Raw genomic sequence first — 19,569 nt, forward strand, 5'->3', positions numbered from 1 at the left:
CAAACACACCATTATAACCATCTTCAAATCACACTACATACACCCTAAACTCCAATTAGAACCAAGAGCACAAAGAAGTCAGCTGGACCAACTGAACGTGCGCAAAAAAACTTCTGAAATGTCTTTGAATACTTAATGTTGTCTACTTGAATATCATTTTCAAGTATGAAGAATGTGCCTCCTTCCATTTCTAGCACCCCCCAACTTTCATATCACAACTACCAAACCAATTCCATCAACCTTGGAATCATCAATACCGTAATCCCCCCCTCAAGCTTAGAAGGGTAGAAATCCATTCTAAGCTTGAAGATGCATCAACAACTAAGCCACCAATAGAGAAGAGTGAATGGAGAGAGAGAAGAGAGAGAGAGAGAGAGAGAGAGAGAGAGAGAAGCTGAAAAACAGTGAAAGAGAGGAATAATGATCACTATGGATCTTTGAGAAATAGCTTCAATGGGCAAGAAAGGACCTCTATAGGTCATAAAACTTGATCTCTATGGATCACAAAGAAAGGCCTCTATGGGCACAACAATAAGAGGGAATATGGAAAGGATAAAAGAGAGTAAATGAACGTGTTTAGAAGCTGAAAAAAAATAGAAGGAAAATGATCGCAAAGGATCTTAAAAAAATTATCAGAGAAATTATTGGGATAAAGAGAATCAAAATCTCATAAGAGAAAGAAAAATATCAAGAAGAAAAGAATTCAGGAACAAAATTCAGAGAAATTTAGGAAAACAGTTCAAAGAAATTCAGGAAAACAATTCAGGGAAATTTCAGGAAAACTTCAACACACCAACACTGCCAACAAACAATTACCAACTGCTCCAATCTACAAAACCTCCATTAACATCCATCAACATTGAACAACACCCAATATTCATCAATCAATCAAACTATCAACATCACACTACTTTGAAACAATCCCAAATCGATATAATCAACCCAACAAACCATTACCAATATTCATCATCAACATCCAACAACACAAAACATACTTCAATTCTACCTTAAATCAAGAAGAACAAACTCTCTAGAAACAACAAGAAACTTTCACCATCACCCATCAACTAACAGAGCAATATCAACATCACACAACATATCAATCACCAATACAGCTCAAACTTCAATTCAACTATCAATCAAGAACAACCCAAATCCAATATCAATCAAGCTAGCAAGGATTGAAAACATGAGAATTATACCAGATTTCGCAGAAAGTATCAAGCCAATCAAGAATGTGGGAAGTAATATTGAACTAGAACACACCCAACTTCCTTCAATCACCACCGAAGAAAAGAAAGGGCAAACACCAACAACAACCGTGACAGCAACGACGGCGGTGGCTACGAACATCACCAACAAGAATATCGAAGAACCCAACAATGAGAACGAAGAACCCAGAAACTAAACTTCACTGATTGTTTTACTGTAATTTCGGCGGCAAAACCCAGAGACTTTACTCTGATTTCTAAACCCAAAACATGAAACCCAGAAATTTGAGCGAAAATCTAAGCGATTGAAATTCTTCAAACCAATCAAACTGAAGTTCTAATAACCTAAACTTGCAAACCCGTAAATCGATCGAAAAGCTTCGGGAATGAAACATCCATAAAACCACCAAAAACTGATCAAATTTGCCAGAAATTGGTCGAAATTTCACAAATACAGAAGGTCGAACAAGCATCCCTCTTACAACTTGTGGCTAATTGTTCAAATTCGAACAATAAAGAGTGAAAAATTGGAAGAACCCTAGAAATTTGGGTAAAATTCAAGAATCAAAAAAATTTGTCAATTGAAAATAGAGGACAATAGGACGAATTGAAGCTCCTATTGCTTAATTGCAAACTTGATTTGACTGAAAAATTCGAACAAAAAATTTTGGGGAAAATAAGAATTGGAGATTCACGTTCAGCTGAAAATTGTGCGGAATTATGGAGCTAGGAACCTAGGATCGTCCGCTCTGATACCATGTTAATTTGGACGTTCATGGTGTGAAAAAATGATAGGAAGCCATTAAAATAACTTAGACTGAGGGAGGAGTTGTTTCAGAAGAAATTGATGAGATGGGGAGAGGAGGAGGAGAGAGAAAGTGATGCATGATGTTATTACTCAAAAATGAATGTAATATTACAATACTGTACTTCGTAATTACAAAGCTGAATTTATACATCTTATCAAACTATGTATTAACTAACTATTTAAGCTAAAATCTCGAATACTTGTTGCAATGTTGCTGCTTTATTGTTCTGAAACTGATATTCGTATTTACAGAGTGAGACTATCAGAGCTCTCAGTTTCATCCTCATCACCTTCATCGCTGTAGGTTGTTAGGTATGCTTCATCTTCTTCCTCCTACAGAATACCAGTCAGTTAAAAGAAAGATGAACTAACATCTAAAGAACAAGAAAATGAGAAATACTAGGATTTGACCTCATCTTCTGTGGAATACGCAGCATCTAATCTATCATAAAACTCTTCTTTTTGGTGTTCCTCATCCATGACATTCATGTGTTCCTAATATAGTTTAGTCAAGGGAAGTCCAGTTAGGAGTAGACAAACATGAAATATGTGGAACAGTTCATACAAGCTGTAATATAGAATATAATACGGAGTAATTGCTTAAAAAGCCTTACGATTTCAGATTTCAGTTTCTCTGCATTCCGCCGCAACTGTGCAATATGCTTCAAAAGAGCCTGTATGTAACAGTAATGGTAATGGATTAATTATAAAAGACTAAGTATTGACAGACAAAAGGTAATCTGATGAAGACGCCCTTCCTCCAAAAAAAAAAAAAAAAAAGGTACTATGATGAAGACGACTCTCCCCAGAAAAAATAATCTTATGAAATGACATGAGAGAAAATAGAAAAGAATTCAAGCAGTTAAATTTAAATTACAAAAAAAAAAAATTAATATAAAAATCTCATTTTTTTTTTCTTATTTTCTTTATCGTTATTTGAAGCACAATCACTGCACAAAAATGCCAGGCAAACGCAGTTTTACAAATAAATATCAGAATCTCAAACCCAGTTTCTCAAAATTGTGCAAAAAAAATGGCGTCACGATAGCATTTTTAGATTGCTGCAGCAGGGACCTATGTTACCCGCACTCAATGACAAGGATCCTATGGCAGAGAACTAAGAGTCAACCCATCTTTTGCAAATATAAAACTGAGAATCCATACAAAGGATACAGGCTTTTGGTTAAAGATTTACAAAATTTGAAACAAGTTTAAATACTCCGTATTTACTAGCTGGAGTATAGATAATAAGTTGGTAAAAGAAAAAGGTACAAACTGTTAACATGCAATCATGTGCTTGTATAGCTTATTGAACAGGATATTAGAAACGGGGAACGGAGAAAAGGATGGGTCTTGCAGAAGTACAAAAAATGAGTACAATGGAAGAAGATAACATCATACTATATCTAGCCACAGGCCGAGCTGGGTTAGTCTAGTCCTGGGCCAACTCAGTTACAGAGTCAGGCCTGTCTAACCTAGTTGTCCAAGGATTGACTCCAGACTAGACCAAGCCAGGCCAGCTGAGCCAGTTATAAAGTAAATAATCCCACACAAGACCTGCAAGGTTGACCTCTTTGAGCAATTGAACACACATATTATTGTAGTATAACAACCTCGAACCTTCAGAAAGTCACCTACTCAGCTAGTAAATGTACAACTGCTACTTCACGAGTAAAAGAAATATTAACTACCAATAAGAATATATTGAGATCCAGGTCCTCTAATTAGGCTTCTTTAAAGGAATTAAATGAGACATTCCATATAACCACATCTCCATTCTATTTAGTACTATCAGTTAGAAAATAATTTAAATAATTTCTCTGTTCTTATTAAGTTTACACATTACTTTTATCAAATTTTCTAATGCAAAAGTTCAATTGCTAATATCTTCAATTAAAAAGTATATACGTTGAAAATATATATTGATAAGAAACTAAAAAGATCCCAAACGACTATGTATTTTCTTAGCTAAATCATGAAAGCAAGCCAAAGTAGAGACTGTGAATAGTGTCAAACGTCAAAATCTGTCAACTAAAAAAGAACGGAGGAAGTATGTAAAATCACACAAATCTAAACTTGGCACTAGTCATCAGAATCCAAAAGCGTGGAGCTACTAGTTCCAAATTCCAACCAGTAAAAATTTCAAGTGACATCACTAGCTCCAACCTCTAATAAGTAACTTATTGCAGAAAAATACCTCACGCCTTTGCAGCTCAATAGAACGTGCTAAAGCCTTCCTCTTAGTCAAGAGGTTCTTCGGCCTCAATGTAGGAGGACGCTTATACTCTTTTCCTCGGAATACTATGATAGCATAGCCTTTGGAGACTTTGTCAACTGAAACCAAGATGCCCCCACTCTCAGCTTCAAGTGCTAAAGCAATGTTTTTAACTTCTTCAAAATTCTTTGCCTTCAAAATGATCTTAACTAGCTCACGGTATTTCCAATGCAAATGCATGTTCTCAACTGTACCATCAAAAACTCCACGCCTACCTGAAACAGTAAATTTACAAAGCTGTATCAGTTAATATCTCTAGATAAAAAAAATAAAAAAAATCTCAAGATCAAGAATGTACAAAGTTCAGTAATTTGTCATACCAAGAAGTAAAAACGCTTTCATTCTCAAACCAAGCTTTCTAAACATAAATCTCTCTTCATCAGTAATACTCCCAGAATCCATCTGTTGATCTGTTGGTTTCAAGAATTCCTCCACTTTTGACAAAGTTTTTTCAGCTTTCATCAGCTTCCGTTCAGCCTAGCAGAAAATTTAAGAGCTTTATGTCATGGAAGCACGCACAATTATACACTACATGTAAGATATTGTTCCGACCAAAGAACATGGTCATGAAATGAAATGTGAGTTAGCGAGTAAAAAAAAAATTCATTAATAACTTACAGAGATACAACTGGGTGAGGACACATTCAAAAGAAAAAAATTCTCAGGCATCAGGAATAATTACACTATGCATGAAACATTCTTTATCGACCTCAACTATCCAAATGCCCAATTATATCTCAATCAAACATATACAATATTCCCTATTGATTCCTTGCTTCCTTAGATTGAAGAATATGAAGACTCTCCTTCTAATACCTTTAAACACACTTTACTTCTCTATTGTTAATTTATTATTTTTCAGACAAAAAAGATGGGTAGGACCAGCAGAGAGCAACCCCCCCCCCCCCCCCCCCCTAAAAAACAGGGACAAAAATTCCACTTCACTTCCTTTGGGAGCAAAACATTCTATGCAACAAACCTCTCTGTGGATCCTAACCCACACGAGGCTCCTAAACTATTATATTCAGCATAATTTCATTAATTATAAAGGATTTAATTAAATCTGTTTTGTCTTTCAAAACTTGAGCAGGGTTTATATCCCATTTCTAGAATGTTTTGAGAAGAAACCAGCTGGAAAGCTTAGAGAAGAGAAGAAATCAGATTGGCTATGGTTGAGGTGTATCAGCAACATTTGAAATGCATCTTGGTAGTGAGTAGAAGCTTATGCATATTCATAAAATCTTCACTTAGGTGCATGTTGTGGGATTCTGCTTGTACTTTCAGAAACATCTCTGAGGTATAAAGCAACAATCGTACTAAACAAAGGCATATTACATGAAGGATATTTCTATTCAAAAGCCTGAAAACCCTGGTTGATTGTATAAAATGTAGGTGATATATGGTGTGCAAAAAGACATGTTATTGTATTAAAAGTCTATTACTGTGGCATTTTAACTACTCTATATGTGACATTTGTATTAGATGCATGAAATCTTTACATGAGAGCCTGAAAAAAATTTAAATAATTGTTGATAGACTTGATACTATAATCAAGTAGGAAAAAAACACATCATGTAAAAAATTCTTATAGAACTATTTCCAGATTCATTTCTTTAGTTGTGGACAACGCTTCCTCCCACAAGGAAGAATTTTCAACCGCTAATTACTTCTAAAGGAGCAAAACACCCCATGAGTCTGTTTGATGTGTCTCATATAGTACTTCCCTAAATAATATTCTCTAATTCTTTGGTATTTGATTGAATCTGAAAGCCCGAAAGGGCTACTTGATCACTCTTGAACTCTTAATTATTTTATTCTTCAAGGGAGATTGATCTTCTTTATAAGAAAGAAAACTAATAGTGTAGGCACGGCACATGCACCCTTGCATGAAAGAGTGTGTCACTAACAAGAGCGGAAGAGAAAGAAAAGTCACTTGAAGTTATTGCCTTTCTCTTCCACCACATCAAAAGAAAGTTTAGGAACTTACAAAAGCAAGCTTCCCTTCTAGCTTCCTGACAAGTTTGGCATGCCTCATTACTTCTGCTTGTCTCAGCACCTTTTCTGCCTCGTGACCATCAAGTCTCTTCCCCCACTTAGTATTAGCATCCAAAGTTTCAGAGAGTGTACCAGCAGCTCCATAATGTTCTCCAGTTCCAACAGAAGGTATAAATGAGCCTGAGGCTCTTGTTCGTGCCAGTTCCTCTTCATCCTGAAGGTCCTTCGCCAATCTCTCCCTTTCTAGTAAAGCTTCAGTGACATCTGATGATAAAAAGTCCTTGCCCCTGTAAAAAACCATGAAATCCTTGTTTCTGGAAAGCATTACTCCCCCGGTCAACCTCTGCAATATATTTTAAGACAATGTAAAACAACAGCTTGGTAAAATTGGACAGCGCTTGGGACAATATCAAACTGCTGAACTATTAATGACATTGATTCAATAATCCTGGAGAGACTCCAATTTAGATCAAGAGGAATTGCTTATCAACAATATTTTATGCAGTGAAATTAATAATTTTAAATAATAAGAAATAGAGCACAGCAATCAACATCCATTAGCTTACCTTGATCTCCTCAGCCATTTTCTCACTTGTAGTAAGCTGAACACCACGCTTCAGCGCTACCTTTGCAATGGAACTTCTTTCCCATAACTTAACAATGGCGGCTGCCAAACCTTCCAGTTGCCTACTTCTGCCTGAAGACAACCTCAATACACAGTTAGCAAAAATCTAAGAAGCTTCAAGAAAGTAAGTAGAAGAGCTAGCATACCTAAAGCAAAATGAGGGGGAAGTGTTCTAGCAATCCTTCTTAACGATGTAGACTCTTTCACTCCAAGAGTACGTCTGAATCCATACGGGAGCAATCTAAATGGTGGCTGGTAGCCAGGAACTACATTAGGGAGCAAATCAGCATCAACAGGCAATGGGTTATCACCTGGCCAGTCCGCATATCTAGGCCCAAGGTCAGATAACAACTTGTCTATTTCGTCCTCGTACTTCATATTAGTTAAAGATTCAGAATCTTTTTTATCAACATCATTTCTGTGGAGGCCCTCTTCAGGAGAACGTTTACTGTCATAAGAATCATCTTGTGAAGGTTTTGTAAGATTTTGATCAAGCAACAATCGGCCAGAAACCTGAGTTCCATGGTTCTTAGATGTGCGCCCAGAGACTTCATAGCTCACTCCTCGATATAGAGATACAGATGTCCCTGACCTCCAAATAACAAGACCACCAGTTTTCCTCTGGATTGAAAATGAAGAACAATGCCAATAAACGTACAGGAAACTAAAAGGTTACAAGCCATATATACAAGAAGTTCAACAAAAATGCAATGACATGAGAACCCAAATAAGAAGTCACACCATTTTATATAAGAAGAGATAAGACACTACACTTAATGTATTTAGATAGTAATGAACAATCAACATAAATTTCCAGTCTCATGGAAGTAAATAAACTTTCTTTCATAGCTCTACAGGTTCAGCAAATAAGAAGAGCTAATAGGAAGGGAGAAAGTTTTAATAGCTAAGGAGAAATCTTGGGTGCTCCAGACTTACAAAGGATAAAGAGGTTTGTGCTTGTAGACATGAGTCATGCCAAACAGAATCTTGGATGTTTTACTCTCATATTGAAGGACTACAAACAACAGCCTCTTGTGATCATAAACATGCACCACAAGCAGTGTTTGAAAAAGCGCGCCTAGGCACTGAGGCGCAAGGCGATAGGAGGTAAGCGCTTTTTTTGGTCTGGGCGAGGAGATTTTGATAAGGTGCACCTGAGGCGCCTGAGGCGCACCTGAAGCATAATTCTGCCAATTTTTTTCAATTATTTATATAGTGCGCCTCAGTTCAACGCGGCGTGCCTAAGGCGCTGCATATACCTTATCGCCTCAGCGCGCCTTGAGCTTTTTTATACATTGACCACAACTCAACAAGTTTCAGGACAAGCTAAGCATGAGCACAAAAGTAGTGACATCGCTGGAATGAGCCAACATCCCTGATCTGTCCACCCTATCAGCTTTTCATACTATTTCTCTTTCTCTTTTAATTGTAATTTAAACTAGTGACTAGGTTAGTAGGTTTCACATATATTGCTGTTATAACATGAATCCTGTACTATAAGGTCTTGAACTCTTGATATAAATTTGGAAGAATATAGTCTGTAAGAACAGAAATCACTGATAGAGTTTAACTGTCCCCTTCACCCCATGAGATCTATAGGGTATCTGTGAGATTTACTTCATTTTTTCAAACATTAAATTGAAGTGATTGCCAGAATAAGGGTAAGGATGGTTGAATTGAAAAGGTAATTTTAATCAAAAGTAACTGAATTTTCATCTCCTTCACAACAGGCTCAAGTATCAATTATCAGTGGCCATATAGTGGATACTAGTAAGAGGGGGAGGGGGGGGGGGGGGGTTATAAGGCTAACTTGATACATTGACAATTTGTTTTTACTTATTCCAATGATAACTGATTACTAACCAAGTATCACACTATCACTTAAATAGTCATTAAATTTCAATGAAGTTCAGTGACTATGTAGATGATAACTTGATAAGTGAGTTAATAACTTATTGAGTTCATGGGAGTTGACATGTAAAATCTGTACCATAAACAAAATACTTTGTACGGGAATTTTATAGGACTTCTATTCCTTTAAATTATATGCTTCAAGTTCATTCAACCACGAGATCATTTGTGAAGACTCTTGAGCTATTTACACATCGGCATATGATATGAAACTAAATTGTTTCTCTTCAGAAATGACTAAGAGTTGGCAAGTAAAACCTTACCAAAGATTTGTCTTATAGTGATTTTAAGTCCTATAATGCTTATTCAGCACAGCAACATTTACTAAGATATTCAATATATTTGCAAACTGACAAATGAAACACTAAAACAGATGATAATGTATACGGTATACCTATGTATGGACTATCTTGATTTTTAAGAATGTGGAGTATCTCAAACAATCTATAAGAAAAACATTTAAACAAGGATATGATTAATTGGTTATTACACCCGAGGTATACACTGACAAATGCTTAGACAAGTAGATGAAAATTATGACCATTTCAAAGATTTCCAGTAATGAACCTTCTGCAATCAAGTATAAATGTGTTTACATCTCAAGTACTGATGGTTATTCTGGTGCAATACATAGATTTATGAGGGAAAAATCATGACCAAGTGAAAGTGTAGCCTCATGGCAGTGCCTCTTTTGTGTCTCATCATTTTCCACATAATGGTCTAAAGGTCCCCAAAATAGGCACAACAATCTATCACCACAAAGATACTAAAAAGGGCAGTTTAGCACTTACTTCATATATATTATGTTTGATTTTGACAACATTCAGCTAAGCAGAGAGACAGCAACCAAAATTAAGTTCCAAGGCAATAAATACCAGTAAAAGTAAAAGAGATAAAAATCATAAGATGCAAACCTCAAGAATCTCATGCATACGTTTCATATTTAGTGCAGGAGGGCCCTCTACTTTCAATCTCACTATTTCTGCGGATTTCCACTTCTCATGTATTCGATCAACCACTGCTTGTGTAACGCCTCCACCACCTATCTTCACTTTTTGCTTCGTGTTTAAAGTCAATTGCATTAACCTCCTTCTCTCAGACTCTGGTAGAGTAAGCTCAGCCATATAAGTCCTGCTTCTCTTTATGACTGAATTAGCTTCCTCAGGTTTTGCAGCAGGTTTCTCCCATGGAAATCGTACATCGTCCTCATTGTCAAAACCTTGCTCTATCCCTAATGAGAAATTCTCAGAAAACCCACCATGTGTATTAGGGAGCATTCCTTCTTCTACATAGAATATATCCTCAACTGACCCTTTCTCAATCATCCTTTCTTGGTTATCATCATTTCCATTGGCATCATCCATATAGCCAAACTGTTTCAATTTTTTTACTATCCTGTCCATAGTACTACCACCGGTGGCATGGGTACTAGATGAGTCACTACTAGAACTAAACGAATTCAACATATTATCTCTGCTTCTATAGTTCAATGCAAGTTGGGGTGATTTGGGAGAATTTCTTTGGCGGGTTTCCTTCCACTTCTCTAACCAAGCACTTGATGATTTTTCATCACTATTTGACTGAGAAAATGATGTTTGGCTGGAATTCTCATCAGTTTTATTTGACCTGGAAAAGGATGTTTGACTAGGGGATCCCTGATTTTCATATTTTCTAAGCAGAAAACTCGATTTCTTTGGTAAGTCCTGCTCATTGATTGAACATGACCGAATAAAATTCTGAGTTGAGTAATAACTGTGTCTACCAAAAGTACTAGAGTAATTGTACCTAAGTAGTGGCATAGGAACGTTTTGAAACTTGGAGAACGAGCTCTGGAACGAGTCAATAAAACTTGTAGAGCAGAGGTGACAACTCTGAACCACAGACATCCTATCTTGAGCGCAGAAACAATCTAGCAAATTTAATAAAAGGTCAATAGAAATACAAAAATGCTAATATACAAAATTAAAACTTAATTCATCTTTGACTCTTTGACACCAATCATGATAATTGTGAAACACTATAAAAAGGAATAAAATAAAAGTTAATGTAACCAAATTAATCACCTAGAGCAACAAGAATGCCATGTTGATGAAATGTTCAGAAATTTAGGGCCTTAGGTTTAAGGTATATAGGAAGCTTAGTTCACCAACTCAATACAAAGTATTTTCTAAACCATTGTGATTCGCAAAAATATATATATATATAGTTTGCCATCAATAAATTCTAACTTTTAATACACTCAAAGTATGATCATGATTCCCATGTAATCTATCATGGAAAAATTACAAACAAAAAATCAAACATGGAGGAATAGCTTAATTCAAACATATATATACAAAATTACAATGTAATAAAGATGAAGGAATAGCTTCTCAAGGTATCTATCAATACACGGCTTCGGTGTCCTTCCTTTTTTTCACTCTCACTAGACCTTAAAAACCTAATATCAATCAAAAACCTCAACAATATTGGACCAAAATTGGTTCTTGACTTTATCAAAAGGATAAAAACAACATAACAATGAACTCAAATTATGAAAAACTGAAATGCTTCCTAATAACAATTGGAATAAAAAAAAAGGGTGCAGATTAAACCCGCAATTGTTTCCCAAAGTCCATTACATAGTACTGCAACACTACTTAGTTGTTAAATACAATTAAAATACAGATAAAAACATTAAAAACCAAAAACCCCAAAAGGAATTACATGATTTACATACAAATTATGGGTCATATTGAATTTAAACTCTTTAATTACAGATAGAAACAACACAAATAATGATATAATTCAGATAAATTAACCAAGAAAAGCTTAAATTAATAAACATTGAAAAGGATAAACGAGAGAAAGAAAAATACCTTACTGAAGAGAATGAGCTCAATGGGGCTAACCCCACTTTGGAGGAACAAGAAATGGCAAAAATTGCAGAAGAAATTCAACAGAAATGGTGGATTTGACTGTAAGCGGATGAGATGATGTTCTGGGAAGTAGAACAACTGTTTTTTTTTTTTTTTTTTTTTTTGAAGGTAATTGCGAATTGCTGTGTCACTGTGTGAGCTGATTTCATTAAGATTTTTTTTTTTAAAAAAAAAAAAGAAGTTAGAAGAGTTTTTTTTTTTTTTTTTTTTTTTTTTTTTTTTAATTTTTAACAAATGAATTAATTGTGCTAAAAATAAAAAGTAAAGAAAAATGTATTCTATATTTGTTTAATAATAATTTACATTTTTTTTTCTTGTGGTATGGAGATAGTTGTGAGTAAATAATTTTGTACAAAGTATAAGACATGATTACCTTAATTTTATTGAAAAATCGTCAATTTTAGGGTAAATTTTAACACTTTTTATGAAAAATTTCAATGAGTTTGATTGTATTTTAATGTGTAAAAACTAATGAATACATGCTATGAAGGCTAATATGATTAATCTAATACTCTATTATTAGTGTTTTTAAGGGTAAAATTTATGTTATGAAAATGGTAATTTTTGTAGCATATAAAGATAACTTTAATACTCGTAACTTTTAAGGTATCTCTAATCTGTCTTACAATAACTTGATGAAAATTTATCTTAATCAAGAATTTGTGGTGAGTCTAATAATATAAACGAGGTTTAATCTCAAGTATTAAATTTCACCCTAGAATTTAAGTTTTAGATGTTTATTAACATCCACTTTTGTTTAAAAAATTAAAATAACCTATTTAAATCAATTTTGTACAACTTTTTTTCACTTCTTGTTTTATGTAATCGAGATTATTTCAAATTCAAATAAATTTACAACTAGAATCAGCTGCATAGAAAGCACCATTTGCACACGATCAATATAATATACGGATGTAAGATAAATTCGATAATCCATTCTCATACTTTATTATAAGCTGAAAAATAGTTCATGCATGTTCTTTATTGGCTGTAAGAAAAATATCCACATTGGTCTATCTTGAATAGAGATTATCCAATCTGACAACCCAACTCATCATGACATGGGAGCCAAAATTAATTAAAATACTAATAAACTAAAAATGATACTAAAATCTTAGACTAATCAAGACAAGGCCAGTGAAGATCAATATGTATCTATCAAGATAATGCTAAATTAGGCAAATTAAATCTCATCACTAAAATTTAGAAAAGTCCATTAATATTAAATGGTTACCATAAATTCCCATGAACCTGGTACAGAATTTTATAATTTATTGTGTCACTGTATTTGGACACACTTTGGCATTATATACAACAAACCCCAGTTCTTTTTTGTATTTATACTCCCATGTTATTTCAGTGATCCGATAAAATCAAAGACATTTACTTACTCTTCTAATCAAATTAATCATCTTTTCTTGGTGGGTTTTTTTTGTTCTTTTGATTTTTAGATTAAAAATTGTCAATTTCCCAGTTTTTTTCTTTTCTAATCAATCTTTGTTTTGGGTGAATTTTGCAGAAAAATGGCTGGTGTTGATGTAGAAGTGATTATGCATGGAGAATTAGAGAAGAAGGTGGATAGTAATGGGGGAAAAGCTTGCTGCCATGGCAAAGGCCCAGGTTATGCTAGTCCTTTGGAAGCCATGGCTGGGCCCAAAGAATCTCTGCTTTATGTTACTTGTGTATATACTGGTAAAACCCTTGCACCCAAAAAACCCAAAAAAGATTCAATCTTTACTGTTTATTAGTCTGCTTTTTTACCTTTAATTCTTAGATAATCGTGCAATCCTATACTTCATTGATAATCATGCAATCATTTTTGTTGATTGATATATTGAAGTTCTTATTTTCAAAAAATTCAATCTTTACTGTTTATAGATAATCATGAAATTTTTTACTTCAAAGATAATCATGCAATCATTTTTGTTGATAGATATTTTGAAGTTCTTATTTTGCATGCAACAGAAAAAAAAGGGATTTTTTTTTTTTTGGTGAGTGGTGATGATTGATTAAGGTTGGGAAATGATGAACTGAATTAATGTATGAAGGTTTTTTTTTTTTTTTTTTTTTTTTTGGAAAGCAATTGATGTATGAATACAATACAGGGGAGTGTTTGAATTTTAGTGTTGTCTATGAGATGGGTTTTGATGACAATTGTGAATTTTTAATTTGGTTCATCATTTTATCTTCCAAAACGCCTCAATAACCTAAGATCTAAGGAACATAGATATAAATAGTGTTGGAAATGACACTCATCAGGGCCATTTTCTGATGATTGTGTCTCAAAGATGGACAAGGTGAACAAGTATAAACAAATTGGTAAACCTTAGGATTAACAAATCAAGATCCTTTGATGACTTATTATGATGAAAATCTTGTACGAGATAGTCTCACATTATCACCTAAGACTTGCTCTTATTAAGTGGGGAATTACAGCTATCAGCTATGAAGATTTTTTTTTATTGTGTAATTGATTAGCCAAATTAGCAATCTGCTTCAATTATGAAATGTGAATTTCATGCTAAAATAAAGTCCTTGCTAAGTGTAGAGATTAGGCAATGTCACAAATTTCTATAACTATTTCCTGAATGTGAGTTCATTTGCTGCTTTATTTTGTGTAGAATCCAATTTGGTCTTGTAACATGTCCTGGTATCTGCAGGAACTGGGAGAGAGAAGCCTGACTACCTAGCCACAGTTGATGTGAATCCTAACTCTCCTACTTATTCAAAAGTTATCCATCGATTGTTTGTTCCTCATTTGGGGGATGAGTTGCATCATTCAGGGTGGAATTCCTGCAGCTCTTGCCATGGAGACTCATCCGCTGACAGACGTTTTCTCGTGCTTCCCTCTTTAATGTAAGGCTTGTTACTCATATATTCCTCAATTTCATCATGTTGTCAATTGGAAAATCTAGCTTTTGGTATTATAGCCACCATTCAAAATATCAGAAGCTATTATAGTATTATGTAACCATCTGTCAGAATAATCGATGCTACCTTCTGTTTTATCCAGTGGATTTGCTGGACAAGAGCCTCCTTAGTAATATTGATGTCATGTACTTGTGCTAATAATGTTACTCTCCGTGATTGATTTTTTACTTCATGTATTGAAGTTTCGGATACTGATGGTCTGATTATGTAAATCGGTTAAGAAGATTGACTCTTGTGCTAAAGTAACATTTGATCTAAATTTTCAAGTGAAGGGCGCATATGGGTTAATCAGATTTAACTATAAAATGTTGGCTTGTTTGATGAGATCTCTCTTCATCTCTTGCTTTGTTATTACAGATCAGGAAGAGTTTACATTGTAGATACAAAGAATCCAAAGGCTCCCTCACTGCACAAAGCTGTTGAGCCTGAAGATATCTTGGCGAAGACTGGATTAGCTTACCCCCACACTTCTCATTGCCTTGCCTCTGGTGACATCCTAATCTCATGCCTTGGTGGCGGCGATGGGAAAGCTGATGGAAATGGGTTTCTCCTACTTGACAATGAATTTAATGTAAAAGGAAGGTAAAACGAAATTGCTATTTTATTCTCTGCTACTGCATGATGCACCTATGTAGCTTTCAATACCATATTCCATCATACACGGTCATCATAATGACTTCTAGTACTTTATGTTACTTCTGTTTTATGCACTTGCTAACTTGGTCTCTTCATTACACCTAAATATTGGTATAGGTCAGTGGTATACTTGACAATCAATCATGGTTATAGATACTCCATTCATGCAAACTTTTGCAATTATGTCGAGTCTGATGTTGGGGCACTTACCCTGGTTTTAATATTAATTGTTTGTTTGCTCTGGCAGATTATCTTGAGTAAATTTTAGTTGCTTAAATCTTCTCCTTGATAGATTTTCATTATTGTAGGTGGGAAAAGCCAGGGCATAGTCCAACCTTTGGCTATGATTTCTGGTACCAACCCCGGCATAAGACAATGATAAGCTCATCATGGGGAGCCCCTTTGGCTTTTTCTAAAGGTTTTAACCCTCAGCACGTGTCTGAGGGCCTATATGGAAGACACCTATTTGTATATAGCTGGCCTGACGGTGAATTGAAACAGACATTGGACCTCGGCAATACTGGACTTCTACCCTTGGAGGTGGGTTGAGACTTGAGAAGAAGAAAAAAGTATTGTGAAATTCTTGTTGAATTAATGGAGTGCTTCTTTGCTTATGTGTGTCCTGTAAATATACAGATACGGTTCCTTCACGACCCTTCTAAAGATACTGGTTTTGTTGGGAGTGCATTATCAAGTAATATGATTCGATTTTTCAAGAACCCAGATGGATCTTGGAGCCATGAGGTATGCATACATGTTTCCCGCCTAATTGCAGACCTTTGACTTCTCTCTGTTTTATTTTACAGTTCCTTCAGCTAAACAGGTCTGCATGTTTCGCTTTTCAGGTTGCAGCATCTGTTAAGTCAATACAGGTGCAAAACTGGGTTCTACCTGAGATGCCTGGGTTGATAACTGACTTTTTAATCTCCCTAGATGACCGGTTTATATACTTCTCGAACTGGCTTCATGGTGATATTCGACAGTATAACATTGAGGATCCCAAAAACCCTGTTTTGACTGGCCAAGTGTGGGTTGGAGGTCTTATTCGGAAGGGAAGTCCTGTTACAGCAGTTGCTGAAGATGGTTCAACTTATCAGGTTGATGTTCCAGAAGTTCAGGTAATATCTTTGTGTAATCTTAGGTCCTTATGCTTGAATCAGGCTAACAACAGACAATATACCATGGAGTCTTAGGTCTTTAAACTTACCTATTTGTACTGCTGGCTTAATATTGCTTGAATTAGTTCTGAGTTCTGACAAATTTTAGTGCTTCTGTTTCATATTGTTCATCTCATTTAGAGCCTTTTGATGAGGCAAAATTGTTCAAAATGGGAAGAATGATATATAGGACTTGAAGGTCTTGAACTATCTGAACAACTTGGATTAGTCCCATACTCCCATGAATTGAAGTGACTTAGGCAGACATACTACGCTTGATTTAGGTTAGATTTGTGATTGTGCAGGTCCTGAAGCTTGTATTAAGCTGATGGAGTACTACCCTTGAACAAATCTGTGACTTCTCATGTTATAATGACATTTTATTTCAAGCCCTTTAGATCTTATTGCCTTAAAACCAAAATCTTACTGTTCTATATTTTGCAGGGCAAGAGACTGAGAGGCGGGCCTCAGATGATACAGTTAAGTTTAGATGGGAAGCGTCTTTATGTGACCAATTCCCTCTTTAGCACATGGGACAATCAATTCTATCCTGAACTAAAGGAACAAGGATCTCACATGTTGCAAATAGACGTTGACACTGAGAAAGGCGGCCTTGCTATAAATCCTAACTTCTTCGTAGATTTTGGCTTGGAACCTGATGGTCCTTCCCTTGCCCATGAAATGAGATACCCCGGTGGTGACTGCACTTCAGATATATGGGTTTGAGCAGACAAACTGCTCAGCAAATAAGAGTTCATGTTGAATAAATTTAGCTACTATCTGAATTATGCTGCAGATAGTTCTGTTGTAATGTGGGATTGACATTAGATATTAATGTTAAAACTTATTTTTATTTGTTAAAGCTATTGAAATGCTGGTTTTAAATGTTTCCATTGTAATAATTTTATGTACATGTATTATGTTTTCCTTGTGAGAGAAAAGTCGTCGTTAAAGAGCACCATGCGCATGATGCTCCAAATGAATATGCACTAAATTGAACAAAACATATCTGTGGCCAATGTCAAGTATGTGGTGATCCCAGGTGTAGGATATAATTTGCCGTAAAGAAGTTGATCATACACACGCTTACTAAACTTACACGCCATTATAAGAAGAAAAAAGACCGAATTCTATTAGCACACAAGAGTTTTAGCCTTTAAGGAATGGCATATTGGCATCTTATCCTCTTATCACATCCAGCACTGGATGTGAGTTGACACCAGTAGTATCAGTTCTTGATGATTACTGTGATTAATGGTGTAATTACGAACAAATTTGCCAGGAACTGATAGGCCTATTGTCGAATTTAAAGAATAAAAAGCTGATAATTGACAAAAGGCCATGAATACAGCTCTGTAAGAAGCCAATTGCTTCCAAGTATATTTTTATTGCTAGCAGTTTTCATAACTGTATTATACCAGTGACTTAACAGGGCAGAACTACAGGTTTATACAGTATGTTAAAATGGGTTTAACCATTTTTTTGCCTGATTAACTTATTATAGATTCTATAAGAGATTGCATGACAGCATGAGTGACCAGTTTTATACCACGCCTTTCTTCTCGTAGAGGGTCACAAAAGACAATGATGTAGACAAGATGAGATACTAAGTCTAGATGACCTAAACTCGGAAATTTGGAAGTGTTTTTTTTTTTTTTTTTTTTCTTTTTTTAAAATGGCAACTACTCTTGGTCAACATCATTTATACATGTTGACATGATGACCTTAGTTGACCTAAACTCTTGGTTATTTTCTTGAATTGACCACAAAATTGAAAGACAACATATTTAACATTATCAACCATCCTACTAGTGTCCTAGGAATATATTCAGTGCGTTATGACAATGACCACTGCCCACAATTTTCTGTAAACTTTTGCTTGGATCATGCCTATTTAAGAGAATGATTATAACAATATCACTTCTCATTTTAATATACAAATCAAAGAAAACAGAATCGTAACAAAATCATAGGTATGGAGTACTATCAAAACTACAGGCCATACACAAACCAAGAGTATGACAGTAGTTCTACTGAGGTGCAGTACAACGAGTATGACTACGAGCAGTTCCACAATGGCAGACACACGGAAGTTGAGCAAGAGACAATGTTTGCTCAGCAGAAAAACTACATCAGTTTTAATGCTCTGAAGGGAGATCAGGAACAGTCACCCCAGGGAAGTCATGGTCCTCTTCAGCCTGCAAACACCTGGCGTCGTGGCCACTCTAAGTGTCACAGGTGCAGGGGTTGATTTACCTACAGGACTGCAGGAGGCCGAAAAATGAGGACTATAGTTATTTTCAGTTTCTTTCATGGCTGTTTTTTTTTTTTCTAGCTAGTTTCTATGATAATGCATACTAATGTCATAAATAATACTAAGCCATGTTTCAGAGGATTCTGAAGTACTATAGTACAAGATCTAATAAACACCATATCAATATACTCAAAAACCTATTCATATTTACCTCCATTTCATGCTTTCAAAATATAAAATGTTCAGGAAAATAAGAGGAGTTGGGTATTTGCCTAACTGAAATTTGATTCATAAAGGGCTAATGTTTCAGACCCTTTTGATTACCCAACTTGAGGAAATAGATACACTCTAAATAGAATATTAGGCCTCTACTATGCTACTCGACCTCAAGGACAAATACACAGGCTTCAGGGAAGATCCGAAAGGGGAATATGATTCTTCTTTAGGGATTGGATATGGATTTGTTCAAAGAGGCCAAATGACAAATTCCCTTCATCCACCAATAATATATCTGCTCTGCAAGATTTCATGACTAAAAATCTTGTAACAAATGTTGGAACACAAATTGTATTGTTTCTAGTTACACCTTGGATGCACCAAGACTATTTTAGTACTCATTTGAACGAGCAAAAAGTAACCACAAATGAGCAAATGAAATGAGCATATCATGCACCCAATATAGCATTGGTTACACCTATTTCTAACTGAGCCTATGTACAAGACATAGATTCTCCAGAATTTTGTGGTGAATTATAATTTGTAGATGGATGAAGTATCATAATTTAAGTTTTCTAAACAACATGTTTTCGATGCCTCTTTATAAAAACTCGTGTAATTAAGAAACAGAT

General features: G+C 35.2%; 2 protein-coding genes across 2 annotated transcripts; one reads left to right on the forward strand and one right to left on the reverse strand.

Annotated features, from left to right (window-relative positions):
- Positions 1 to 2,080: 2,080 nt before the first annotated feature.
- Positions 2,081 to 11,861, reverse strand: LOC145632430 (CRM-domain containing factor CFM3A, chloroplastic/mitochondrial-like). Its single transcript, XM_081684806.1, has 10 exons — positions 11,684 to 11,861; positions 9,740 to 10,734; positions 7,061 to 7,535; positions 6,856 to 6,986; positions 6,282 to 6,632; positions 4,615 to 4,771; positions 4,217 to 4,509; positions 2,634 to 2,693; positions 2,431 to 2,514; positions 2,081 to 2,352 (listed from the first exon to the last, which is right to left on the reverse strand). Exons 2-10 carry the CDS (start codon positions 10,709 to 10,711, stop codon positions 2,266 to 2,268), a joined length of 2,610 nt encoding a protein of 869 aa, XP_081540932.1. The 5' UTR covers positions 10,712 to 10,734; positions 11,684 to 11,861; the 3' UTR covers positions 2,081 to 2,265.
- A 1,145-nt stretch (positions 11,862 to 13,006) lies between these two features.
- On the forward strand, positions 13,007 to 17,360 carry LOC145632431 (selenium-binding protein 1-like). Its single transcript, XM_081684807.1, has 8 exons — positions 13,007 to 13,164; positions 13,263 to 13,435; positions 14,404 to 14,599; positions 15,032 to 15,256; positions 15,619 to 15,850; positions 15,947 to 16,054; positions 16,156 to 16,428; positions 16,912 to 17,360. The coding sequence occupies exons 2-8, from the start codon at positions 13,267 to 13,269 to the stop codon at positions 17,191 to 17,193; spliced, it is 1,485 nt and encodes a 494-aa protein (XP_081540933.1). The 5' UTR covers positions 13,007 to 13,164; positions 13,263 to 13,266; the 3' UTR covers positions 17,194 to 17,360.
- Positions 17,361 to 19,569: the final 2,209 nt, after the last annotated feature.

The sequence above is a fragment of the Chenopodium album genome, chromosome 5 (genome assembly GCF_948465745.1).
Source record: "Chenopodium album chromosome 5, dcCheAlbu1.1, whole genome shotgun sequence".
Classification (NCBI taxonomy): Eukaryota; Viridiplantae; Streptophyta; class Magnoliopsida; order Caryophyllales; family Amaranthaceae; genus Chenopodium; species Chenopodium album.